General features: G+C 43.1%; 1 protein-coding gene across 1 annotated transcript; it reads right to left on the reverse strand.

The window, feature by feature from the left end:
* Positions 1-334: 334 nt before the first annotated feature.
* On the reverse strand, positions 335-22,855 carry LOC309876895 (uncharacterized protein C1orf198 homolog). The gene is made up of 4 exons (XM_082757756.1): positions 22,460-22,855; positions 14,462-14,512; positions 4,755-5,306; positions 335-2,790 (listed from the first exon to the last, which is right to left on the reverse strand). Exons 1-4 carry the CDS (start codon positions 22,805-22,807, stop codon positions 2,734-2,736), a joined length of 1,008 nt encoding a protein of 335 aa, XP_082613882.1. The 5' UTR covers positions 22,808-22,855; the 3' UTR covers positions 335-2,733.
* Positions 22,856-27,198: the final 4,343 nt, after the last annotated feature.

Consider the following 27,198-nt stretch of genomic DNA (forward strand, 5'->3'; position numbering starts at 1 on the left):
TGTGTGTTAAGTTCAAAGTCCATTATAGCAAAGTTAAAATAAATTACAGTCTTCACAGAAGTCCCAAATCTCCTGTCCCCAGCTGTCAGGTAAAACGATAAAGCAAATTATTTCCCCAGACAGTCTCACTTAGAAGTTTGAAAAACGGCTGTAGTGTAGAGATTTATTTTTTTATTTTTTTGATATGAAAAACTTGGTTTCTAAATTCTAGACCAGATTGTTCTTGACTGCCTCTTAGGGAAATTCAAGATGTACCAAACAACTCCAATGGCACTGAGGAGAGCAGGGTGCAAGCGACAGAACACAAAGCAGTACAAAAGCCTTGTATGTTCTATTTAAAGTGACTTTATTAAAACATTGTTAATATAAAATGTGACCAAGTACAATTTTTTTTTGTAAGAATGTTTAATAAAAACATATGAAAGAAAGAAGGAGCATCAACTCTTGTCAAAGCACAGGAAAAACCTACCAGGATAAGTAAAAAGTTCTGCAGCATGTTCTACCAGCTGGTCCCAATGTGTATTAGGGTAGAGTTAGCCAATGGAAGAGACAGACAGCCCAGGTTCTTCTTTAAGAAGCTTCAATGTAGTCAGCAGAGATTTAATGTAACGCTCCTCAACAGTAGGAGGCTTTGCTTTAAGATCTGCCCCTATCAAAGTAAGATTAGAATGCACGTCTTTACACTGGATTTAAAACTTTTCAGCAGCTGAATGCATAGAAAATTAGGTTCAATGGCAAAGGTAATATCCAGGGTTAGCATTCGTCAGCTTCGAAAAGAAGGTGCAAGTCAATACTAATTATACACCTAAGGAGGTTTTGCTGAAGGTGTTCTAAGCTGTATTAATGCCGGATGCTTGTAAGGAATCCTAAAAAAAGGGCAACTAAGAAAAAGCCAGCTGTAAAGCCTAGGCCAATAGAAACAATGAAAGTATTTTGTGAACTGCTGAATGCAGAGACAATATCCCGAATTACAGGAATTTGTACATCTCGAGAAGGATGTAAAGAAGCTTTCAGAATTCTATAAATAAGTCTGTGCAATGGCTTATACTCTGGCAATCTGCCCCCTTAGCTACGAAACCTTTTAAGAAAACACTTACTAGAAAAACTGGAGGTTTGGGGCTTCTATTTTTCAGGGGGTAGGAGGGCAGCTTACGGCATCTTCCTTGATCACCAAGCAAGTTTTTAATGCTCTATCAGCACACAATGCTTGTTAGGAGTAGGCGGTACAGCAATTAGAGGCGAGGACTCTTCCAGTACATTTCCAACCCTTCCTGTAACAGCCTCACAGCAGGCAGAAGGGAGCCCTGCAGCAGCCGGTTCTGCACATGCAGCTGCCACGGGCGTCCAACCAAATGCCAAGCACTAACCCAGGAGAAGCCTAGCACTGGTACGGTCTAGTAGATGGAGACCTTCTTAGGGCTTTGGCGGGGACCTGCTCGAGCCGTTAGAGCCCTGTGTTTTGCCTTCTACCCCAAACAAATGCTACGGGACTATTGCTGAGGTAAAGGGAAGGTCAGACCTTTGGCATCGGAGCAGACCACCCACTGGTTGTGCGTAGGGGAAGTTAAGGCTTCGAGGTGAGGTAAACACAGTGAGAGTCAGTGTGTAAACCATGCTGCATTTCAGAGACAACGGACTCACATGACAGCTAACCTTGTTCTCTACATTTAAAACACCACACGAAGATCATCCGAAAGCACAACTGCTGAGGGCCACCTTGAGATGCCTCTTTGCACCTCGGGAACAAATGTAACCCAGATGTCGAATGCTACCCACCAGGAGGAAAAAGCACCAAAGTTGATAAGTCCTTGAGACGATAAGCTGCTTAAAAAAAACAAAGAAGCCTCATACAGCTACGACCTCCCATAAACATAGTGGTTTCCTGACACAAAGGTAATCCACACTCCAGCAATCACCAATGCTGTGCATCCAGCACTACTGCTAAGAGTTATGCTCTAGCAAGGAGGCAGTGAAATCATTAGGCTTGTGTTCCCTGAAGACAGTTTGTCCCAATCGTAAGGTGTTGTCTCGTTTCCCTTCCACCCCCAAGTCTTTAATCCAAAGACCAGAAACACCCGTCATTTTCCCAGGTCATTTTTCTAACACTCTTCTGGTTAACTTAGCAGATTTGTAGGGTACAGACACAGTGCTTCTTTGGATCCATCATTTTGGCAATGCCTTTGCCCTCTTCAAAAGAAAAGTATTTTCAAAAAAGTGGTATAAAAGTTACTTTCAAACTAAATGAGATAGAGAAATCAATACAATTCTTCTGTAAGTGTATTTTTCATACTGTTTTTGCTAGTTATCTGAAGTACGGAGTTCTTTGCTTATTGGGAACCATTGCATATGCTATGTTATGCCATTACTTACAGGCCATGCTAGCAAAGTTTCACATGAAAATAGCAACCTGTTTCTGTAGGTTCCACTTCTTGGATGTGGAGACTCGTTTATTTCTCTTTAACGAGTATTTGGTAACTTCTCCCACCTTCTCAATACAGTGGCTACTAAAAAAATTTGACAGATTTTAAAAAATAAGTCCAAATGAAACCACACATCTATCACTGTTTAAAAAAACAAAAATGCATCTGGTATTACAAAAGTTTATACAAAGGCAACATTTAAGAGTTTGAAAGTTACTTCTAGAAAAAGACACAAATACTAGTAAATTAACACACAAGGAGAAAGATATTCCACTCCTTCCCAAAATTGGTTTGAACTATTTTGATGCATCTTTTACCAGTTGTCTAGAAAATCAAAGCCAGTCTTCAAGATAACATTGCTTGTACTAGTCTGCAAGAGAAGAGAAAGAAAATGAAATGAGATGTGGTTGTTAATTATGGTATTACAAACTCAGTACTTGACTGCTTATCTGCAAAAGAAAGCTTAAAATGTTGTCTGCCGCTATTTCAAGTCCTTCACCTTGCTCTAGCATGCCTAAGAACCTATGCCAGAAAATGCTAGACATGAAGATACACTCATGATGGCTAAAGAGGCAACTCCAGATAAGAAAAAAATCCTTGTAGTGGTCTGCAGGGAAAATGCTATTTTACTCATGAAGATCAATTTTCAGACTAGAGTGGGAATTGCAGAGAATGAAACAAAACAAAACAAAAAAACACCACAGAGCATAGGCATTACTAATTTAAATGGATTGTCTGTTACAGTGACAGGCAGCTGCTTCCAGAAAACTGCATGTTTTAAACCCTGCTGACAAGTTATTTTACCAGGCTTTCAAGAACATACTTGCTCCTGCAGCACTGCGCTGCCAGCCATGACATTTGAGGCGATTTCACCTTTTAGGAAGACTGCTCCAGGGACACGTCTGAGTCTCTGGAGTCTCTTCCTAGATCATGACCTATCTTCATTTCCTCTTTCTGGAATCACTTCCCTGTTTTGGGGAAAGAATCCAGAAAGGAAATGAGAACTATTTCATGGATCTTTCTCTGCTACTCTGCTCATATTTTGACATGGGAGGATTGTTTCTGCACGGAGAGGAAAACCAGGCTTTTCAAACTATTCCAGTTGGCTAGAAAACACTCACAGAGGAATTAACGCTGAACAAATCATTAATTTGTAGGAAATCATGGCAAAGTCCTTATCTAAAATTAAATAACTACTGCAGTCACAATTTGTGGCAAAACAGCTTCAGAAGAGTAATGCCTTAGCTCCAGGAAAAAAAATAATGGCTAAACATAGGGCTCCAAATGCTGAAGTGGCTTAAGTAATGTTCTCTCTTAAGTGCTGCCACTCACTTTGCTTTCAAGTATGTACCTCAGCCTGCATCTTTCTGACCTTACATCATCTTGTTTGGAATTTAAACAATCACCAGTGTGAAGATATGGTATGAAAAGCTATGTGACATGCTTGAGGTGTACAGCAATATGTCAGGCGTATGCCTGAGTGCAGTGCTACAGGCCCCAAACAGAACTGCACAGCTTTGTTTCAACCACGACTCTCCTTCTCGGCTTCAGTTTTTAGGCTTCACATCTCTTTCTTTTCTTTCCCTCACCATGTCATATCCTGTTGTTCCCTCTCTTTTCTCACAGGTCAGCATCTGCTTTTTAAATAGCTCCAACGGGCTATTGAGCTGCTTGAGGATATTTTTTGTTGTTGAGCTATTTGTTTTTCTTTAAGAAAAAGAAAAACACATTCAGAAGGCTAATTTTGGGAGCTCATTCCATTTCCATTTTGGACTTCAAGAGAAAATACTTTTGAAAGCTGCCCAGCTGCTTGGGACAAAACACTGGGAAGTGGCTGTCGGGCTACTGCTTAAAACAGCTGAGAAACAAGCTCACCATTCACTGCTAAGCTGCGTGTACCAAGAAAGTAGCCTAGACTCTAGCTGATCCACTATTCAAGTTGAGCTTTTTCCAATAAGTGTTCTGCTGTTTTAAGAAAAAAAATAGTTTTATTTATTTATTTATTTATTTGATATAGTAAGCTCTTTACCCTAAAGTGTTAGGTAGCTTGCTGTCAGTCAGCCAATGGATGCCACGTCAGTGTTTCTGTTATCATATCCAAATGATGCCCTCATCCTATGAATTTTACTGTATTAAAAAACACTTGACTGAAACAAACAAGAGCAGTTAACAGGTTGTTTATATAGACTTCCCTAAAGTTGCAGGTTAAAAAACAGTAAGCTTAGTTATGGCTTAATGCTTATGGAATTCCTGATCTTCCAGAATGACCTTATCATATTTTAATGTGCTGTATTTGTTTTCAAATTTAAGGATCATGGATACAGCAGTCCTTACCTGTCCAGGCGTTTGTGGATCTGAAAGTATAGTACCATCGTTATCTTCCTTGTTTGTCCTAGAAGATGCCAGGTACTGCGGCGGGTCAGGAAGAAAGAAATCATCTAGAGAACTAGCAGGGAGCTGAGAGGGTCGAGGTTTCTCCCATTCGAGAGATACAGAAGGTAGACTGGGGGCTACAGACTTCTCTGGTTTAGTTACGCTGGGCTTCTCGGCTTTCACCACCTCCTTTGGAGCAGACTCCTGTCTGCAGAAGGAGGGCAGGGGTTTCTCTCCTTTCTCCATGGACTTGATCTGGCTGGGGGTCAGGGACTGGAACTCAGACTTGTCTCCTTCAAACTTGGAGCGCTCTGCATTTATCTTCCAGAAAGAAGACTCCTCATCCTTTCTGGGTGCTATCAACCCATCAGAGCCAGGGGTCTTGGCAGCCTGAGAAGGTTTAGGGACTTGGACACCAGGTGCTGCTTTAAGTGGCTGCCTCTGTTCGTTTTGCAGCTGGGCGCCACCTTGCTCTTGTATGGACAGAGATGCAACGCTGAACTCCATCTGACTCTGTTCAAGGTTAAAGGAAAGAAAAAAGAGTATTTCAAAGCCCTTCATAACGTCAGTTTTGAACTTCTGATCTTGATGCGTATAGATAACACCTTCACCAACAGCCAGGCAACTCCCACACAGCAGAGCTAACTCATTTTTTCCATAAATGTCTATCTTCCCAGCTACATTATAACAACTAACAAAAGACTGAAATGCAAGCAAATGTAGGAGTCCTAGACCTGCTGTAGAGGAGTCAGGCAGAGAGAAAACAATCATACTTGCGTTGCTCAGTGCCATCCAAGGTAGGAGTGCATAGCTTGCACGGCTCTGAAACATTAGAATAGGTGGGGATGCATCTTGAAAGCTACAGATGTTTTACATGAGAAGATTAAGCAAAAACGCACATGCTTTACTGAGCAGCTGAAAAGGCCGTCTTCCAGTAAGGTCTTCAATATGGTTGGCAACATGTTACAACTCCATCTACTTCCAAGATCAAAAATTAGATGCAATGGGTGTGTGTAATAAGCAACTTTTATGATTCTAATGCCTAAAGTACATCTCTGAAATAAGAGAAACACCTCCAGCAGGACCAATTCAACACTTACTCCAGAGCTGTTTTGCTTTTACTCACAATGAGGATGGCTGTAATCATTTCTGAGAAGTTACACTGGGTCAAGGAAGCAAGTGACCAGAGTTGAGGCATGAAACAGAGCTTGCAAGAGCCGCCTCAAAGTGAACAGTACCACAAAACGTTCATTTTGCTTACCACCACTCCAATACTCTTGATGTCATTTGGCACTGTTTAGGCTAAGAAAAGTTAAGCCTTATTTCACTCTGAGGAACCCCCAAGTGTTCCTGTACATAGGAATACCACACCACAGCAAGCGCAAGAAAAGAGCAATGTCACACCTCGTATTTTGTATGGAAAATGGAACAAACAATGCAAAAAAACCCCCTGCATTTACAGTTAGAGCTGCACTGTTGTCATTATGGGCTTGACTAGTTTTCAAAAAGCCTAGAGGATGTTTCAAATACTGGATTTGGTTATTACCTGCTGATACTTTTGAAGTTCATTACAAATTTGTAAAGTTTTCCCAATTCTCTCTTTTTCTTGTCCCCTCCTGAATAAAATTGCAATAGCATCTGTGGACCTAGGTTTAAAACAAGTCCAAACTGCTTATCAGTTTTACTAGAAGTTGTTTCAGACCTCTGTTACTGAACATGTTAAGTTCAGATGGACTCTAGATCTGGGACTTGCACACCTAGCATTTAATAATCAGAAACTTCTCAACAAAGTCCAAATGTTAACCCTGCAACTCATTATTTATAAACCAAATTTGTTTTGAACTGTCAGCTGCGAGCTATACATAAATGAATCATGAATTAACTTCTGAAGTTTCTAAAGAATTCGATACCTTGGGTGTCTTTCCAAGGTTATGGGCAAGGAAGCAGCAGGTTGCATGCTTCCATTAGGAATATACTGTGTCATCAAATGAGGCAGAACATAAACGCTGTGAGCAATTACAGCTCGGCTGGAATCAGGTGCGAGTCCTTACCAAAGAGCTCAACTCCCTGCTCCACCCTCAAAAAACAGAGAGGGAAACCACAACGCTTTATTTTTTATTTGTCTTTTCAAACCCAAAGTCATGACTTAAAGATAAGAACAGGAGATAAATTCTGTGTTAAACCACCTAGGAGTGCAACGATGCTGAAGATGATTTGCAGTGACTGCCGTTCCCTGTATTAAATCATAGGGATTCATTTCCCCGAGGTCGCTTGGCAATACTGTTGAATTGAGATTTACCACCCTGAAATTAAGATGCATTAAGAGTCACAGCTGACAAAATCCAAGCTCAAAACAATACAAAACAAACAAAACCCCACAACGCAATATAAAGTAGACCTGCATTTCCCCCATATCAAAAGAAAAACATAATTTTTTGGGGTTTGTTTCTATTGCACCTTGTAAGACTTGATTCCTACATGACAATGTACTTAAAACAATGCTACTTTCTGTCCTTCAGGAGTAGCCTTTTCCTTCTTGTGAGCAGCCTGTCCCAAGGCTTACACAGGAGCTGACACTAGCTGAGGGCCATCACAGCAGCAGTTTCAGTAAAACAGCCAAGTGCCAAGAGCAGAGAGGGGCCACCCCAGCCCCACACCTACCAGATTGGTGTTGGAACCAAAATCAGGGCAAAACACTGACAGAAGGGCAGCGGGGGCCTCCTGGATCAAAAATAAGAAAAAAAAGCAAAACCACCAAGATGGCTTTGCTCTTCAGCAGTAGCTGGATACACAAATAACATCAGGTCTCCTGGAAAATCTCTGTGTTGTGGAGCAGAAGCCACTTCCTGTGGTCACGTCGTGTTTTCTTTCACAAGGGCCCAAACGTCAGCTGAGAGCCCTGGTTTGGAAGCAGCTGGCTGCTTCTGGTGAAGAGGAGAGCGTGGCACCACAGGAGAGCCTCGGGCAGTTTTACCCTCTCCAACCCACTCGTCGATGTGTGTCTGGGAGAAGATATGCTTTTGTCTTATAGATGGAAGACCTTGCAGTGGCATGGAGTCGCACACATCTTTGTATTTTCACAGGACTGTGGATGAAGCAGTCATCCCAACCCAAAGCTGCTTCTGGGGAATAATGTACCAAAATAAGACCACAGTTTGAGTAGCTGAAGTGTGAGATTAAATCTAACAAAAAATAGAAGCTTGGTTTGAGAAAGAAAAATATCTGCTTCTCGGTTTGGACACAGCTTCTGTAATTTTGCTCTCAATTCTTGGAGATTTTCATCTTTCATGTGGTGAAGGAACTTTTTGAATATTCATTAAATCCGTTTTCTGTGTAGATGTTCTGTCTAATTTAAACCAAATCTACTTTATCTACCTTTGAAATAAAAAAGAGCTAACCTCCCCTTTCTTGGTCAGTCTCTAATACCACATTCAGTGCACAGCTAAGGGTGACCATAACTTCCAGCTTCACAGGAAAGGCCCACACAACGTTTAAGATCACATATTTGTGTCACAGCCTGGTTTGGAGATCAAATAGTTCCTTCCCAGGAACTTCTGGGGATCAGTCACAAGTTTTCTATTTTCCTTGAAACATACGACATTTCCGTTTGACTTTATAGGTTATTTAAGATGTCTGAACCCCTGAGAAATGCTGCTGATGAAAGAAAACGACTAATACGTAGTATCTTTCAAGTCACAAAATTGGTAATATTGACTCATGGCAGCAGCTGTTCCAAAGAGAGCTGTGCTGTGCGTTTGCTCTCACAAGGCTGATGGTGCTGCTGTCAGCTGAAGCTGGGCAGTTGAACATTTAGCAGCAGAACTGCACTTGTGGTGGTCTACTGACAGTCTTTTTGGGGAAACAAACCCAAAACATTTTGGTAAGATTAGATAATCAATAGAAAATTGACATTGAGGCACAATTTGGAATTGTAGGGATTGGTTTTCAGTCTCTTTCATAGGCTTTGTATGATTTTGAATAAGCTACAATTTTTGGACTTTAATTTCCCATCTAAGGAATAAGATAAAAACACTTCCTTTCCTACCATTTGCCCAAATTATAGTTCTGGAAACTGTTCAGCTCAGAAAGTATCTCAGTAGTTTACAGACAGGCTAATACAGTCCCAACTGCAATTTCTATGTGTTATCAAATTCAAATAAAAGCTATCAACAGCAGTAGTATTTTCAGGATTGCCTGCAAGAGCGAGCAGTTCTTAATGCATGAGACAGGGAGAGAGGGAGAGAGAGAGAGAGAGAGAGAGAGGGAGAGAGAGCAGACACAAACACACAAAGTAGTATTTTGAGGAAGAATAAACATAGAAGTCTGTTGTTATTGTTTTTGTGTTATAAATCTTACCCCTCTGGTCCCAAACACCTGCAAGGAAAGGGTTAAAGTAAAGGATGCTTAGGTCTTGGATCATCTCTCTGTCCAATAAATTAAGAAGAAGAAATATTCAAAACTGTAGCTTTTAGGAATCTGTGTATCCACCTTTCCTTCAAAGGACCATGGAAAGGTATCTATCAATTTTATTTATTGGAATAAAAACACTGAGACCTAACTTCAGCATCCCACAGGGGGGAGGGACGATCCACCAAATCATAAAACCATCTGTGTATGCTCCTGGGAAACAATGCAGCCTGAAAGGGAGGAACCCCACACTTCAGGAACCTAATGATGATTTAATAACACTGTATAGAATCACGTCTCATTCCTAAGTCTATATTATAAACAAGATGACCACAAAGAACCCAGGAGCTTTTTGTTTTGTTTTTAAGCAACTTATTCACTCATCAGGAATGTGTAGTATTTTACTAAACAGACACGCAAACACAGCCAAAGCAAATAGTTTTGCTTGGCAGCCTGAAAAATCTCAATCGTTGGGACAAAGACTGCAGAAATGCTGTCAAAAGCAACTTGTTTCAAGCACAGCCTGATATATGCAGAGGTAAGAAAGCCAAGATAAAAATGATTTAGAAGATGACTTTGGTTTGCTGAATGGACAAAACCAGAATAAACATGGACACGAAGTAGTTGCAGTTTTTGCTTTGTTTCCTGTGCACACAGTGGGTGTTTTCAGGAGCTTTTCAGAAAGAAATCCTTAGGTCAGCAGAGACTAATGGCAAGGGCAAAAATAGAGCAAAAATGATCTGAGTAATTTTAGTCCATACCAAGAGATAATGTGGAAGAGGCACAGCACGTAGCTTCAGGGAAAATTTCCTGATCTGGACTCAAGTTTGTCACTCTTTCTGGTGAGCCTGAGCAAACTCTGAGTATCAGTACCTGGTATGTGCAAGGTTTTATGCTCAAAAACAGCTGTCCAAAGATTGATGCAGGTGCCTGAATCCTTAGCCAAGACCAACTGGCCATGCAGATTAAAATAAACTTTGAACACAGCTCCTATTATCACAGTTTATTTCTTCTGCTCAAGAATTCAAACTCAACAGTAGTCTAGCAGCGCTGTTTTTTTAAATATCTGTAGTCTAGATAAAAAAGGGGAAGCAAAAACCCCAAATCTCAGGCATCACACTTCTTACCTTCCAAGAAAGTATTGGCATTTATGCCAATTAGATAAAAATAATTGCACCAAATTATAGGTTGAAAAATTAATCTAATATCAGGCTACTAAGCAAGGAGGGAAAAATATTTTCTGCTACTTTCTTCCTATTTAAATAAATAAAAAAATTAAAAAAAAACAGCTAGGAGTTGTACAAGTCAGGATATTGAAGACTGCCTTTTAGTTTTAGCCCTTAGATACAAGAAACACAATTTGTATAATACCATGTATTTAATTTATAAGTAGTACATTTTTATTTTCTTTCTCAATCATTGCTGGAATTAGATCACTTCCATAAAGACATAAAAAGGTGAATTCAGACACTGAAATAGCAAACAGATTACTGGAGGGGATTGAAGCTTGATGCTTTTTTTCTTTATCTTTTTTTTTTTTTTTTAATATCACACCTTGAAGGCTTTTCTTTTCAACTAACATCTGAGGGGCTGTCATAAGTCGTAAGTAAAAGAGAGCTGAAGGAGGAAAAGTCAGGAGCTTTTTAAACAAACAAACACACAAAAAAAGCAACAAAAAAAATGAAAACAAAATAAAACAAACAAAAACCCCACACCTATAGAAAGGATGCTCTACAGCTACATCCAAAACTATTCTAGCTGTAGCAAGACCAACATTTTTTTCTGATGAGCATGTTTCTGTTTTAAACATCTGGAATGAAACCTATTTTAGTTAACAGCATGAATTAGAAATAGATTCCAACTTATTCCCATGCTGCTCTATGTGTTCGATGTGTTAGTTGAGGCAGCAGACTGAAATTATTTTTTCTGCCCACTACTAAATTCATTGAAAAACAACAACAGCAAACAACACAGAAAGTTCTGAGTTCAGGAAAAGTTTCACAAATTTTGTTTCCAAAACCAGGCGTGATTCTTGTTTTCCATTTCTGTCTTGAGGTCCATGCCGAGTTTCACTGATTTTTTTACATCAAACAGACCAAGAAACCTCAAAGCCTAAACTCAGCCAGAATGTCAGCTTTCATCTCACTTAAACCTGAAGCCATAAATAGAATGACCTAAATTCACAAACCTGGCTTTAGCTTCAGTTAAAAAAATGTAGCCCACATTTCATGATGTGTTATATTCACGAGGACTCCACCCATGAACCAAATCACTCTGTCCAACTCTGTCCCTAGCTTTAAAATGTCAGCTTATTTGCAGTGCCATGAGAACATGTTGCTTCCTAAGTGATTTTCCTTTTGAGAAGTGCTGCAGTTTTCTATTAAAAATATTAGATCCTTCAAATAGCTGCCTAACAGCTAGCTCAGAAATTTATTGTTTCTATTTTTTAACCTGCAAACAAAGCAAAGAGGTAAGACAAGAACTTCAAATCACTTCAAACAGCTCCAAATGCTAGAGACACTCATAGGAGTATTTGATATGTTATGAACAACTTAATCTTTATCTCACATTTGGGTTTAAAATGAGAGCACAGAACATTTACTTTTGACAGAAGAGGGGTTATCGAGCCCCCCAACTGCATTCTGTCCCAAACGAAAGCAATTTAGCACACCGTTCTCATGGCAAGTGGAACAGCCACAAAATCAGGGAATTTGCTGCACTAGCTACTGTAAGAAAAACGTGCCCATGCCTAATCAGCTGGAAGCAGCACTGTCATCACTGCAACAGCTGAGAGCGGCTCCAACCTGCAGAAACCATCCCCTCCTCTCTTCCCTACTGTTCCCACTACCCTCTCAGCTGTCCTAAAATAGTTGTCCAAAAGGCAACTACTGATTTCGTTACTTTATATTTTTCGTACAGTCTCAGTGTTAAAAATAAAAATCAAGCCTATTGGCTTTACTGATTTAAGTCTCTGTTTTCTCCTCCTCTGCAAAAGTAGACATTAAATGTCACGTTCCCTTCTGTAGGTAACCCAAAGCACATCGTACAAAGCTGCAAGAGAATGAAGGCATTCTGCCAGCACGGCAATAGTGTGGAGAAACAAAACAAAATAAAACAGAACAACTCCTCATGAGCAGGAGATCAGGGAAAAGAATATTACGGAGAGAACAGCCCATCCTGAGGTAGAGCTAATGAAATGGGAAGAGTCTGATAGGCTAAAAAACAGTGGGAGATCTGGCTAGCAAGACTCTGAGCATGCATCACAACACAGCAACCTTATTCAGGCTCATTCAGGCTTTTTTCTGTTTCCCCATGCTGGACTGACTGGGCAAGAATATTTTCTACTCGGGCACTACCTCACGGAGAAATTGTGTTCCAGTATTCTCCTGCTAAAGTACTGGTTAGGGACGAGATCAAAGAGTAAGCATGAAGCAAGACATCAGCCTTTAGGAGCAGGAGAAGCTGAAGGGTTGGGCTGAGACTGCCACAGCACGATGAGGCACTGGGAAGAAAACAAAAGGAGGAACCCACACAAAGCAACCAACCCACATGCCACGAGGCAGGACAAAATGGATTCCCTGGAGCTTTGCTCAAGGAAAAGGTTATTCAGCTTCTCACCCTGCAGCCGAAGCACAGCTTTTATCTCCCTCCGGTCAGCAAGGAGGGAAGGGGAAAGCCAGAAGCACGTTTTGATTAGCTGAGACAAATATTCCTAAAGCAGCCTCCCCCCACTTCACTTTTCTTCAGCAGTCACATGAAGGCTTGCATGTCATTCTGTGATCCTTTGTTTGTTACAGAAAGGCAAGAAACTGGAGCATCATGCTTTCCTCTGGGACACCAGGAGGACAGTAGAAAGAGTCAAAAACAAGACAGAGCCTAGAAATATGATTACACCTGCCATGTTCCCAAGACGGAGTTTTGGGGTTTGCATCAAAAAGTATGGGAGAGACAACATAACTGTCTCCAGCATACGATTCATTTCTCCTTACTGTCAATGAGTTCCACACTCTTCTCACCACTCTTCTTGAGAGATTCACCCAAGCACACACACATTACAACCCTCTACAGTATTCTCCTAAAAGCCCTTGGTTACTTCTTCTAAGAGTCCTGAAAAGACAGGAGGGTTTCACTGACCTAGCAGGCTCCCACCGCCAGAAACCCTCCTGACCCAGCTGGTAACACAGATGGGGTGCTAGCCAGAGGCAGTGACCTTGAGCAGGAAGGCTGACAACAATTTTAGGGCTGGGTCAACTGGATTAATTTAGTGTTCACTGGCATTTCCAGGTAATTACCCTGCATTAGCCTAAGATTATATACATAAGCTCATACATGATAACGACGTATTTCAAGGGCGAAAAAATGAAGGTGGGGGAAAAGCAGCTTTCTCTGGCAGATAAATCCAGAAAATGAAAGGTCTGAAACGTGCGATTAAATTAACACGGCCACCATTCCCAGCTGAGAAAGGGTGCACTGTGTTTTCCCACTGGAAACACGGTACAACTGTGTTTGTTTCCTCACACTTCAAGTTCACAAACATGGGGAAATCTGGCTCTATTTTAGCCTTATGAGAATCCCATTGTAAATGATGCTTTAACAAAATATTGGGGGCAGAGTAAAGTAAAAAAAAAAAAAAAATGTATAAATATATATACATATAAAACCACTACAGGGAAAAAAAATAAATAAATTTTGAAGGAGCTGCCTTTTGGAAAGAACACAATGCTTTCAGCACAGCCCCAGGTTAACCAGTTTCATTACACTCTACTAAATAACAAAAAGATGAAGCATAAGCAAGTCTACAAGAAAACAGAAAATGACCTTCTAATGAAGTTACTAGATACATGTACCCTTCTCACCCCATTCCCTAACTACTTAATTCCTGCCTTCAAAACTGAAATGCAGTTATGCTTTCCCAATAACTGACACGCATTTTCCAGGTTCAATTTCCTGTCCTCACAAAACATGGAAAATGCTTTTGAAAGTTCGCAGTGAAAAAAAATATCAAATAATTTGGAATGAATCAGTTGTACACCTGCACTTGAAGTCAGAACATCAGTGTAGAAAGTACATTTTGTGGTTTTGTTGCCGTAAATCAAAGTACACCAGCCCTGTCCCATTTGAGTACGGTCACTTTACATACAGCTCCCATAGAATCGAGGCGACATTGGCCTAGCAAGTACCAAAATGAAGATAATACAAAAGCAGAAGGACCAGCATCAAATGACAAACCAACATTAAAAATAAAAGTGCTGCATATTCACCTTCGTTTCCCAGGAGAATGGAGCCGAGTGTTCATCTTGCCAAGTTATGTCCTGAAATAAAATTCAAGAATGTAAAAATCAGAACAGCGTTACCTGCTCAGAGAATCACACAGGTTGCATTGTGCATCCATGTTGCACTGCTGGAAGCATCACCACCACGGCAGAACTAGCTCGAAAGTGAGAGCACTGCTTCTAGATATCACTGATCACATTTTAAGACTGACTGAGTTCTCAGAGGGAAGGACTACCGATTAGTATTCCAATTTAACCTGACAATTTAACCCAAGTATATGAAGATTTAATGTGGTCTAAACGTCTGGAAATGATTTCTCTATAAATTGCTTTGAAATATATTATAGCTCCAATTTTCTACTCTACATGCTCCTCGGTAGCTACTAGCAACACGCAGGGATAGAATTAAGCAGAGGAACGGGGGCCTTAGGGAATTAAAGTCCCAATTTCCCCACTCCACAGATGGATGGCGCATGTGCAAGCGGGCAGCCTCGTGGCAGCACAAGAGCTGCACATCCATCCCTCCAAGCCACAGCTGGGCCCGGCCCCGGCAAGATACAGCTTTATGCACGTTAAGAACAATCGTTTTGAAATAAGTATTTGGTGCTGTTTAAGAAAGAGTAAAATCCCAATCTGAATCCAAGCAGTGCCTCTCTGGGAATGTACGGTGAGGTTTCATGAGTATGGGAGACTCTGGCCATGTGCAATGCTGCAGGAGAGGGGTGGGGAATTCCTTAAGAGCTTTAAGTGAACTCTGCTCGTTTTGATCATTACCGTATTCCAGCTTTATTACTAGGGCCAGAATGAGTAATGGGATAAAATTTAGGAAGCTATTAGTATGAAAATAATCCCAGTTTGACAAATTCAGGTAATCTCTTCACACAGAGCATGCTCTCCAGAAAGACACACAACCCACATCAAGAAAGAAGGGGTGAAAAATAAATAAGTAAACACACATTGTGCACGTTTTTTCGTAACTTGCAATAAAATGGTTGCACTTTTAGTTCTAGTCATGGATGAGACTTATTTGTACACTGGATGCTCACGCTCGCAGAGGTAATGAGTTGCAGCCTCCACACCAAGTGTAACACTGCTTTGCTACCACAGGGGAGGCACAAGAGTCGGATGGATGGATGGATGGATGGATGGATGGATGGATGGATGGATGGATGGATGGATGGATGGATGGATGAAAAAAGGCCTGGAGTAACCATGCATAAGGACAGGACAGGACAAGACCTGGAAAGCTTGTTTCGCACTTCTAAATAGAACTAGACCGTGTTTTAAGCTAACTACTGGTCAGGAATCTGCCATCTAAACATGAAAATGTGGCGATCTCCAACTCTTCCTCACTTGTGAAGCACAGGGTTTCTAGCAGCAAAGTGTTTGTGGTATATGACAGTAACCCCTCACTCCTTTGTGAGGATATAAAAGCAAGATTCACCTGCCTAATTCTTTACTGGCCAAGATCTTAGGTGAGGATGGATGAAAATACTTCTGGAATCTAAAGAATCGGGCTGATCAGAGCCCACCTGAAAGGGAAAGCCTGGGCTCTGCTGGACGGGGCATTCTGACCAGAAAGGAAGTTCGACACAGGAAATTGCCACGAACACGGGTGTAACACTAGGTTCTCTCATTCTAGGAAGCGGATACTCTTATTTGTTACTGTTTAAGGGAAACAAAGTGAGTAGAAGTCTGTTTTTATAGTCTGTTTTATCAGAATTTGCCCTGGGCAGTGCTGCTGACCGCACGGGAATGCCACACCACTTCGGGGGGATGCCTTGCAGCAGGTGAGCTGTCAAATTCTTTCAAAACCCTTTCAGAACGGGATCTTTCGCATCTGAAACGGGCAGAGTGGTAACCCCTCTGAAGGATGCCCGACAGGAATCACGGCCCAGCGGGGAACACATGTTGGAAAGAGCATTCAGTGAGCCCAGCTGCCGGATTACGGCTCACGCACTGGAGGTAGGACTACAGTCCCTGTGCCCACGTGGGGTCTGGGCAAATTAGTTCTGGCCTTTAACCGCAGCACTAGAGGACAGGAACAAAGTCCAAACTCCCACATGCTGCCGTGGAGCCTCACAACTCCAGATGTTAACAGAGCTGTCGGTGTATTTTACCTCAGGAGTTTAAAGGAAGCTTCCTCTTCTTGTCAGAAGGCTCACAGTTCATGAGCACAAGCTAGAGAGCAGGGGAAAATAACTTAATATGAGACTGATCCCAATAATAAACTGGGACAGATTGTAGGTCAGCCAGCTGTACACGTATGGGTGGCTTAAATGAACTCCTATTAGCTGTCAGACATTTCCAGTGGAAAATAACAAAAGGAAATCTTGTGTTGGTAACAAAGAGGGCACGTTAAGTCCAAATAGACCTTGTAAAGGACTGTGATACAGGTCCATTTACACAACATGCAAAGCAGCCACAAACCAGCTGGCAACAAAACTGGCAGCAAGGCAGGACCATGTCGTCCTGGATCCAAGACAGACAGTTCTTTCTTTTCCTGTATTTGGGACAAGCATAGGCAGCGCTGAAGGAGACACCTCTTCACCCGAAGTTCTCTGCACATCCTCAACTCAGAGAAGATGCTGGTGCTGCCAGCAGGCCCTACTGACAAAACGCTGCCTGAAGAGGGACAGGAAAGCAGCACGGGGAAGACTGAGTGAACATATAACATTGTCATACACCAGGACAGATCAATCCCTACAGAACGGAGTGAGTCAGCTTTCCACTTACTAGAAATTGTTGTCTTCAACAACCACTGAACTTGTGGGCATATAACCTCAATCTCCAGTTTCAGTAGACAAAACGCTCCTGAAATGAACTAATGGTATCTTGGTGCTGTTGTTAAAAGGTTCTTATCAGAGACAAGACCTAAGACTTCACTGGGTAATTTCTAAAGATGTAAGTACTAGACACCTGCTAGGCTGGAGGAGCTCCCTGAAAGAAAAGCAGATTTTCCTTCTTCCACATACGGTTCATTGTATTTCAGGCTCCACTTCCCAGCACACTTGCACTTCCCAGCCAGTAAATCTGAAGAGCTTTGCCCTTATTGAAGAGGTCTTCCACTGGATCTAGCAATCTATTTCATAACACATGGTTCGAAGCTTCAAGGAGTTGATGTCTGTGGTTACCTGAAGTGTACCTGAAGCTAGGATTAAACAGACAGTTACCAGTTCTGTCCGCTGTCACAGAAGGGAAGGAAGTTTGTGGCCTCCATCTCTTGTGCCTCAGAGGACACACAGAGGACTGAGTGAGCAGCAGGAGAACAGCGCAGTTCTGCTGCTTCCTCTCTGATGTGCCTGATGCACGTCCTTCACCAACTCAATCCCAGAATGAATTTTGCTTTCTGTGCAATAAACAAGTTCTCTCATGCTTGAGGAAAACAGGAGCAAAACCATAAACAATTTTAATATTCACAAAAGTAAATGGAGATTTTTTTCAAAAAAAAAAAAAAAATCTTTGAGGCTATTTAGCATCAGCACGGATTAGAAGAGATCCATATCTGATCAGCTTTTGTTTTCAGCACACAAAGCTCTCTTCCAGAAAGAAGCCAAATAAATAAACTTTTGTTCACCAGTGTTAAAGAAACCATTTGTAAGAAAGAGGACCTCCTGCAACATATTTCATAGCTTAAAAAAAAGGGGGAGGGAGGGAGTACAGAGAGAAAGAGAGACAAAAATCTGGTCATACACTTGATTTCAACAACCAGCTGCAGAATATATTAAAAAGATTCATGTACTATGCTGGCTACATGTAGGCACTGCGTTGCCAAACAGCATGAGAATTTCGAAATGGAAGACACTGGGAGAAAGATGCCAGGCTGTCTGACATAAGCATTGCTCAGAGCAGCTGACAATGACCATGCCATCCCAAAACTACCATGAAATGCGTTCCTGTGCTGGCAGATGCATCTCAGAAGCATTATCGGAACAGGACTTGCTGGTTCTTGTGGTTTAACTGCGCTCAAAAATTGCACTGTGTTTTTTATTTAAAAAAAAAAAAGCACAGATCTATAACAGACATTACATTAGAGCTATTGCTGTCTTGAATACTTGCTGCTTTAAAGCATTTTTAAGTAGGAGATAAAAGGGTTGATCCTTTGGCTTGGTTTCAAACCTCTTAAGGCTAAGTAACACGAATACAGCACCCACCTTCAGGTAGGTAAGTCAAGCTTCCCTATTAAAAGATGGGATGAAACTAACAAAACTCTCTTACCTTTCCTTCGCATAAACTATTTAACATTTTCTAAATCACAAGGCATGTTCTTCAACAAAAAGTTTATTTATCGTTAGTCCAATTCTTTGAATTGCTCAGTACCTCTGAGTATTCAATATGCCTTAAAAAAAAAAAGAATTAAAGATAAAAATAGTCAGAATCTATGTGCACGTCACACTTGTGGATAAACAAGGATGGTATGGAGAGATGGCAGAACTTGCTGTAAGCTAAATATCTAAACTGTCCTCCACCAAACTCAAGGGGGAGGATCCAGTGGCATCAACTATCATCATGTCAGATGCTTAACACAATTTATGATGTATTTCAAAAATACCCCCTTTACATGTATATTACTTTTACATTAAATCCCAAATTCTACTTCCAGATTTTTCTCTGCTCAGTTACCCCTATTTTCTACCAGCTGGGGAAACATCAGCAATTGAAGCCTTCTTAGGGAAGATGAAGCTCTGCTTGAAGGTTGCAGCATCCAAAAGCCCTTGGCCAAAAGACGTAGACTGCCTGGACACAGGCAATGATGGTGAAGCAACAAACAGTTTTCTGTTGTGCCCACATGCAGATAACAAGTCACTAAATCTTCAGCAAACAGGATAGAAAATCTTTTGTGGGGGTGTAAATGACCCTGTTAGCCCGGAAGAAACAAAAATATATGCTTGACCTGGAGCACATGACTCTAGAAAACAGAAACTGAGGGGCAAGAGATGTTTTTTGCGAAGAGCAGGTGTTGGAAAACAGCAAGGTCTGTGACCCCATCAAGGATGTGAAGCTGGTGTACTCTGGAGCCTGTTTCAACTTGCAAGTCTTACTTGACATCGTGAAGCTGACGGCGGACACGTCAGTGGCTGGTGTTTTTGGTTACGTGCATCCTCACCATGAGTGTGGAGCACGCAGGTAGACGTCAACTGTGCTGGGTGCCACCCAGCCAAACTCTGTGGTAGTGAGACAGTAGAGTTAGAGAATCTGGTTCCTGTCCTTCCATTCCTTTCATCGAGCTTTTTGTAACTTTTTAAAGTACACTCAGTTCTTTGACAGCGGGATGGCAGATTAAAAAGCAGCACTTGAGATTCACAGAGCATGCACATCTTCAGGCATTACATTGGGGTCTGGAAGTGCTGCAGGGAGGGTGAGGTAACGAAAGGGAAGGAGCCGTGGGACTCAGGCGGTTCCAGGCATTTGCCAGCAGTCACACATGGTGCCGCAGCACTCTGGCACTACGACACAACTGGATCATGGCTACAGGTTGCTGTGGTCCTGCTACTGCGCATCTATTTTCTGTCACAGCCTTCCCACGCGGGCAATGTACTGAAAGATGTTTTGAAAATGTAAGAAATGGAAATGCTTATACTTTGAGAGCTTGCAGTCCTGCACTAGAGGTTCAGGAAATCGGTTTGGTGTTAGAAAAGATCTATGGGAAGAGGTGGGAGGAGAAAGAGGGAACAAACCGTCCAGAAATATAATATATACCACTAAATATATCCTCCGTACCAGCTTATCCAAGTGGCCACGTGCATTAAAGTGGGAAGGAAATGCTGGGGGTTCTGGATGGGTAAATCAGCATTTTCAGCATTCATCCTTGTTTTGCTTTCTCCCAAGTCCTCCAAAGAACACAAGGAGAAGGAGATTAATATTTCATGCTTGAGCAAGCACAGGTAGATCTCTACAGATTTCAGCACTAGTCACCAGGGAAGAAGAGCAATACTTCTGTGGCCAAATGTGACACCTGTGGAGAGGGCGTCACCAAGGACATTGTTGGACCAGCACGCTCATGCTGTAAGGGCTGCAATATTAATTAACAATTTGGGGGGTATGCAGGCTACTCTCTGCTTCTTTGCCTCAGGATACCCTACACCGAGAGACAGGGGCAGGAGCCAGCACCAACCTAACTGCCCTCTGAGCAAGTGCGAGGTGACCGCAGTATTTTCAGCGGCAACATCTTACGGACAGCAGCAGCACATTCGGTATGCTGTCAGCTCAGAAGGCAGCAGGGTAACAGAGCTCCGTAGGCAAAACGTTTGCAAGCCTGGAAAGTTGACCTGGAATGGCAAGGGACTGGCCGCGGTGGCTCTGTAACAGTAGGACGCGGAGGAGCAATTACTGAGCCAGGGCAAATGTCCAAAACTCAGGTCGGATGCCAGAAGGGGAGCGGGGGGAGAGGAAGCTATCAGATGAGGAGCCAGGAAAAGCTCCGAGGCTCAATAGTGCTATTGGAAGAACTAAAATGGGAATGGAGGATGCCAAAACAAGTGGAATCTCTTTCTTCAGAAAAGCAATTTATATTAACTTCAGCTTGGAAGTCAAGGAGGAAGTCAGTTGAGGCAGATGATTCCAAAATTAAACACTTTGCATCGAGTATTTTGATGAGCCACGATTTCTTTAGTTAATGGTTACAAAAGGGCTAAGAACAACATTGTTTGCTTCATAGCTGTATTTTGGGGGAAGAGGAGAAAGAAAACGACTTGCCAAATTTCAGATGGACTCTCTAGTTGTACTTTTGTTGAGCAGGAAATGATTATTTCCATATGGTGCAGCACAACAACCTACTACATGCTTGCTTTCCTTCTGGATCCACATAATTCAAAGCAGAAATCACAGCGGAGCTGTCTGAGACCGGGAAAGCTGAACGCATTCAGTTTCCACAGCCATTAACCTCAGTCCTTTCACAAGCAACTTCAAGTTTAGGTTTCCTTGCAAAGACTGCTTGTGCAAGCAAATTTGTCCGTGCCCTTCTGTACACTCTTTTTCACCAAAAGTGGTGGTTTATTACCAGAAAATATGTACCCAGAATTTCTGGTATCACTGGCTATATAAATTAAAGATGAGCATACGTTGTCTGGCTCTAGCTGTGATGTGTGTGCTGCACGTTGTCCTACCTTCCCGACACATGAGGCACCACAAAGCCAGCGAGGAACCACGATGCCTCGATCACTTCTTCCAAACCTTAGTGCACAAGATACCGGTGAGGTAGCTAAAAGAAGCGCTGCTCAATTTAGACTGGATGATTACAAGTGCAGGAGCAGACTGCCCTGTTCTGGCAGCAGTCACGCAAGTTGATGAACAATAGGTCACTTGAAGAAATCAAATGAGCAGGAGGGGAGATATGGGCTCTGTAATCACACCAAGACTTGAAAACAAAGCAAAGCAAACCAAAGGAAACCTCACACAAGGAGTAAGAGGGATACAGGGTGTGAAGAGATGATTGTTAGTCCTTTTTCACAGCAGCACTCTCCGTACGGGGACCAGACCGGGCTCCCCGTAGCTGCGCTCTCCGCCACACTCTGCCATTGGGTAGGTGGCTCTCAGGAGCTGCAAAACCCACACTTTTTGTCGCCTGTCTTTCCACACCCCGTTTTTTCCTGGCACGTCCCGCGGAAAAGGCCACATTTTCTGAGGTGTCAGAAACCCCAGGAGCCGGGATGTTTTCAGCGCTGCATTTTTAACCGCGTCTAAAATCAGGCGCAAAGAGGAAGGGACTCAACTCGGGGCAAACACTCCCTGCGCTCCCTTATCCAGCCGGGGATCACACCCAGGGCGGCCGGACAGCTTCGGGAAGGCCTCCTCTCTCAGCTTATTTATTTTATTTTTAATAAAATCCCCTCCGGGATGGCTCCTGCTTCTCTCAGACCAACTCCGCCGGGCCGCCTCCAACCCGCCCCGACCCCCTCAGCTTCCAGCGAGCACCGCGCCCCGTCCCCTCACACACACACAGCCCCTGCATGGCGGATCCCCTCGGGGCTCGTCCCCCTCGGCTACCTCGTCTCCGAAGCGCACCAGCTTCTGGCCCGTGTTGAGGCGGAGGCTGGGGTAGGAGGCGGGCGGCGGCGGCGGGCGGGCGGCGCCGCGGTGCGCGGCGTAGCGGGCCTGGACGTGCGGCTCCACCAGGCAGCGGTCGATGATCTCGTCCTGCTGGCGGGGCGGCAGCCGCTCCCACTCGGGCCCGTAGCGCTCGCGGATCCGCTCCTTCTCCGCCATGATCTTGCGCGCCATGGGGCTGAGCGAGGAGAAGTAGCTGAAGCGCTTGCGCTCCCGCTCGTCCAGCGGCCGGTTGCCGTTCATCACCGCCGTGCGGGAGGCGGCGATCGCCGCCGCCATCGAGGCCATGGCCACCCCGCCGCCAGCCCCGCACAGCCCCGAGCCGGCCGCGCTCGCACGGCGGGAGTGGGAGCCGCCTCCTTTCTCCCTCCCTCCCTCCCTCCCTCCCTCCCTCCCTCCTCCTCTTCTCCTCCCTTCTCCTCTTCTCCTCCCTTCCCTTCCCGGCTCCGCTCCCACAGACGCCGCCTCCCCTCGCTCCCTATAAACGCCGGCCGCCGCCCCCCTGCCCGCCTCCCGCACGCCCAGCGCTGCTGCCGCGGGGCTCCTGCAGGACACGGGCTGGACCCGGGCAGGAGAAGCGCCCCCGGCTCCCGGCAGAGCCCCTGCGGAGCCCATCCGCCCCCTCAGCAGCCCCCCTGCCTCCGGAGAGCCCCCTCCTGTCCCCCGCTCCCCCACACGCACCGGCCCCCTGGCGGAGCCGGCCTGCCCCTTTCGGCCGACCCAACAGGCTCGGCAGGTAGCCGCTGGAAAACAACCGTGTTATGTGGTGAAATAAACCCCAAAAAGTCGCAGCCCCAGTGTAAGGGACAGGGAGCGTGGCGGGGCTGAGCTTGGAGGATGTACCCCAAACACCCGAATAAAGGCATCGCCCACGGACTGAAGCTGTGGTGGCTTTTTGTTTTGTCTTAGGTGTGCTGCCCGGTGAAGAAGAACGATCTCAAAAGATCGATGAATTAGGATAAGCGTGGGGTGGAAAGTCAGGGAAGAACAGTGGCAGTAGCGCATGTTCACTGTGTCACAGCACTCCTGTTACTACCGCCTCTGTCACTGAGATTAAGGAAGACAATTGTGCACTGCTGAGTTTCCACGTGGCACTGGCCTCTTCCATAAATTATAAGGGATTTCTGACAGCCACAGCACAAGTCTGCTCATGAGTTTATTATCTAGAGCAGGAGTGCAGTACAAAACCATCATCTTAAAAAAAAATTACCAAACTGCCCCCCTTTGCTGAAATCTTGCCTTATGACCAGCTTGTGCCAAGAGCATGGTTCTTTCTAACCTCCGTTCTTCTCTCCAAATCTATGTTTCCTACTGCTGTATTTACAGGGACAGCCTGTGTGAAACCAGCCTTCACTCCAGCACCCTGTTTAGTGTTAGCCTCGCTGTGTGCTGCCGGCTGAAGTCTGTCGTCGGCCCCAGCTGGCTGGAGCTGTACACCAGCATTCCCCAATACATCGGTATCCCAGAGGGGAGCCCATCACTGTAATACAACATCTTCAAAATATTCCTGACATAATCAAGAATTTCATATGCCTTTCCCGCAGGCGGATGATAGCTGCAAATTGTAGGTAGGTTGCAACTAAAAAAGTTTGAAATTATAAGAGACTTGATTTTTGTCAATTATGATTTCCAACCTGTTTCAGGTACTTTCAGACATGGAGTTCTCCCTATCTGCTATTCTGAGCCTCATTTTGTTAACCCATCCATAGAACCTGCAAGTTTCATTGCAGGTTATAGATTAGACTACAAACCTGCTTGCCTACCACCACCTTATTTCTCCCTTCCAGAGATCTCTTCATCCTCTGTACAAGCGTACTCTGTATCAAGTCCTAACTGTGTGTGGTAACATACACAAAAAGGAGGCTTACCAAAGACAAGTAAATATATTGAGACTAAATCTGTTTTGCCTTTTGTGCTGGGTAGTCGCACAAGAAATTTTATGATCTTCAAAATATATTATGAAGTCTCACAAATGCTGAGGTTCAGATTAATGGGTTTCCATTGCTTAACCTATTTTTTCTCCTCATACGTTCTGTAATATTAATAGATAAGTGGTTGGGTTGGGCCTGCAACGCATCTGTGTTCCCATTTTAAAGCTCAAACGATAGCTAGACCAGTTGTCTAAGATGACACTGGAGAAGATGAAAAATGATAATTAGATTTCTCCACATATCTACTTCTAAGGAGATAATTACAGTTCTCCACGTCCTCACATACCAGTCCAGTTATATAATCTTGTTCTGTTTGTTAAACTTGTTTGAGAGCATTATTTGACTCCAGCTCACGTTCTTAGTCATATGTATCGCCCAGAGAAACAAGCCTTTGAAGCACCTATGCACACACACGCGGATGCAACACACGCTTTGCCTACCTTTGCCTTCATCTGCCACTAACAATCTTTTTGGCTGTCAGCAGGGGGATGGGTATGAACTCAGGCACATGGGTAAAAATGAATAAGGAGCAGGAAACCTGGACAGCTGTACACAGCTTGTTTGTCCAGGTGATTTTTCCTCTTCCCCACCATCAATTCTCTACTCCCTCTTATCAAAGCCATAAAGCAAAGCCATAAAACAAAACAGCTCTTATTTTACAGTTCCAAGAACTTCCTGGTCAATACCAAAACAGATTTCCCACTTGTCAGTGAATTATAATAAAACGTACAGGTCTAAAGGAAAGACCAGTGTTCGAATACAATCAAGGCATCAGTTTAGGAATCTTTCCCTGTTTTCTGAACCTTTCCCCATTATGTAGAAATGAAATGATTCTTTTCCCCAAAAATGGTATCTAATAGATATTTCTGAAGCTTTTAGACCTTTAAATAGAAGGCATCATAGAAGCAAACAGTGCTTATTTATAATGGGGCAGGGAAAGGTACTCAAGGAAAAGTTTGGTGAAATAACTCAATTCTTTCAATAAAAGCTCACAAACTTTACCCTTCACTTCACAAGCTTTACCTTTCACTTTACCCTTACTTAGAAAGAAATACCTAAGTTAGGCCTTAATGTAAATTCTGACCAAGAAAGTTTAAAATGCATTCCCATTAGTAACCATCAGACAGATGGTCAAATTTGCCTTTATTACAGCTTTGCTGATGAATTTTAGGTCAGCATATGAAATTCTTTTTTTTTTTTTTTTTTTTTTTTTCCTGATGAGTTTCACTTCCTTTCTCAAAGTTATACCAAGCCTTCCCGATGTTTAGCAATACCATGAAGTGCACTAATGGCTACTAACGTGGATTCTAGCCATTTTCTTTTTTTCCTAGATTTGCTTTTTGGATATACACATTTTGTATCCCATTGATCAAATATATGTACTGGAACGTATTTAGTACTTTACCTACAAACAAGCAGGAGCAGAGAATCCTAGGCTTTAAGCAAACTGTACTCAGATATGGGCAGCCTACTTGCCTTCTGATACTTGAGGAACAGATGTTGGCTTCAGGATACTGCACACTGGATTCTTCCCTTAGGTGGGAGGTGGGTCAGTTTTTCCATCAAATTTAACCTTGACATCTCTGTAGCTCCAGCACAAAGCTCCATGCAAAGACTGAAACGGATCCTAGACCTACCAACTCAGACAGACCCAAGTTAGGGTTAAAAAACATCTTTAATGCTACTTATTCCTTCCTCCTGCCTTCACACTTAATTTCTGCTTACATGTATAGTAACAATACCATAAGCTAGCAGAGAGTCACACTGGCCACAGGTACAGATTGAGAGATGAGTGGCTGAGAGCAGCCCTGCAAAAAGGGGGTGGTCAGACACTGGAACAGGTTTCCTAGCAAAGCAGTTGATTCCCCGTGCCTGTCAGTGTTCAAGAGGCATTTGGATAATGCCCTCATCAGTATGCTTTAATCTTAGTTAGCCCTGAAGTAGTCAAGCAGTTGGACTTGACCTTTGTAGGTTCCTTCCAACTGAACTAGTAGTTCTAGTTTGTTAACTAGAAGTTAATACTATAATAGCACTTGTTCTTGGAGACATACTTACTACATGGGCAGCAAAACGTTCTGGCAACAGATGGTAGAAGGCGCTAAGTGGAAGAAAAGCACATTCTTTCCCTACTCTAATATTTTCAATATGTAATCTTAGAATACAAGACTTAATGAAAAAAGTTCCTGTGGATAGATACGCATCACCATTTTAGTTTGACCAGGAGCACACTTTTGAAGTGGATCTCCTCATCTTCTCCACTTACCACATTTTTTTTCCCACCACAGGAAGGTCTCAGAATATGTGTTGTTTCATCCAAGAAGTCCAAACCAGAAGATGCATTGCTAACACGCATTCCAAATGTAGTGAGCAGTCAGTTCACAAAACAGACAAGTATAGAAAAAGACCTCTGAAATTAATAGTGTGGGAAGTGTTCTACTTATACTGGGTGGGATGTGCTGCTTCCTAATGTAGACATAGTACACATTCACTTTTCAGGTTTCATTTAGAAATAGCTCTAGGAAAACCCACATGAACATTCAAGACTCTAGCTACCCATGGTTGTCCTATGCTGCCAGTGATGAAGTTAACAAATATTGAATTTAAATCGAGTCCTCCAGCTGGATGTCAGTACTCAGAGTAGCTCTTGTGGCTTTTCCTTTTTTTTTTTTTTCCTTCTTGCTCCAGGACTTACACACATCTGAGCATACATACATACACAGAGCCCACTTTGAATCCAATACAGAATAA

The sequence above is a fragment of the Aythya marila genome (genome assembly GCF_965140915.1).
Source record: "Aythya marila genome assembly, chromosome: 3".
In the NCBI taxonomy this organism is placed as follows: domain Eukaryota; kingdom Metazoa; phylum Chordata; class Aves; order Anseriformes; family Anatidae; genus Aythya; species Aythya marila.

Coding starts and splice junctions, on each gene's coding strand:
- LOC309876895 (XM_082757756.1), bottom strand. CDS start 22,807: ATGGCCTCGATGGCGGCGGCGATCGCCGCCTCCCGCACGGCGGTGATG. Junction 14,513..22,459: donor TGGTGCGCTTCGGAGACGAG/GTAGCCGAGGGG, acceptor ATTTTATTTCAG/GACATAACTTGGCAAGATGA. Junction 5,307..14,461: donor CATTCTCCTGGGAAACGAAG/GTGAATATGCAG, acceptor AACCTTGAACAG/AGTCAGATGGAGTTCAGCGT.